General features: G+C 34.6%; 1 protein-coding gene across 1 annotated transcript in view; it reads right to left on the bottom strand.

Annotated features, from left to right (window-relative positions):
- The window catches only part of LOC119590656 (proteoglycan Cow-like), a gene marked incomplete in the record, with an annotated part of 201,110 nt that overhangs the window by 127,766 nt on the left and 72,262 nt on the right, over positions 1–1,082 (bottom strand). Inside the window, 1 exon segment of the mRNA XM_037939332.1 lies at positions 112–172. Coding sequence (XP_037795260.1) covers positions 112–172 — 61 coding nt within the window.

Here is a 1,082-nt window from a genome sequence, read left to right as displayed (position 1 = left end):
AACTAAGAAAGATAAAGATAAACGTGAAAAGAATAATAAATACATACACGAATGAAAACAAACATAACTAAACAAATGACCAGCATCTCCAGACACGGCAGCAATACTCACTGTCAGGGTCCAGCATCCAGGTCCTGCGCTCTCCCGATGTCCCTGCGCGGTCTTTCCCATCCTACGGGCAAGGCAAGAGGAAATCACATAAGCAGGCAATTTAGGAGACAAACCCACTATTCACAGACCAACAATTTACAGACCGACAGTTTCTAAATCAATAATTTATAGACTAGCAGTTTACAAACCGAGAATTTACAAACCAACAATTTACAGACTAACAATTTACAAACCACCAGTATACAAATCAACAATTTACAGACTAACAATTTATAAGCAAATAATTTACAAACCAACAATTTTTACCAACAATTTACAAATCAACAGACAAACAATTTACAAACCAACATTTTATGGACCAATAATTTATCAAAGAGAAAAATCACATAATTATTCACCCTCGGAGATATACCACAGAGAAAAGTACACGAATGTTCACTTTAGAGAGAAAAAAATTATATATATCACCGAAGAGAGAAAAATCACACAAATATTCATTTTCGGAAACAAACCTAAGATTTTCCGAAAAGAAAAATTATATAAATGTTCACTTTAAGGGAAGGAAAAATCACAGAGACAAACCTAAGACTTACCCAGGAGAGAGAAAAATCACAAATTGTCACTTTCGAAGATAAAGCAATATTATTAAAAAAGAAAAAAAAAACACAGGATACATATCCACATTAGGAAACAATCAGCCAAAGACAAGATAACAGACGTAATCAGAAATGACGTAAATTAGTCTCCAAGTTATCGTTCGGGAATGTTTTCGGTCGCCGGTGAGTGCTGTCGGGGTAACGCCGGATCGGTAATGACAACGCCAGTTATAATTTCATTGATATTGTCATCAAGTTTGACAATATCAATTATTTCACTATGATTACGACGGCAATAAAATATTTCAACGCTAAGGTAAACGGTGATAATTCTGCTAATTACAGTGGTGGCGGTAACTATAATTGAGATATTAA

The sequence above is a fragment of the Penaeus monodon genome, chromosome 27 (assembly GCF_015228065.2).
Source record: "Penaeus monodon isolate SGIC_2016 chromosome 27, NSTDA_Pmon_1, whole genome shotgun sequence".
NCBI lineage: Eukaryota > Metazoa > Arthropoda > Malacostraca > Decapoda > Penaeidae > Penaeus > Penaeus monodon.
Note: the sequence above shows the minus strand (reverse complement) of the source record. Positions and strands in the feature narration are given on the sequence as shown.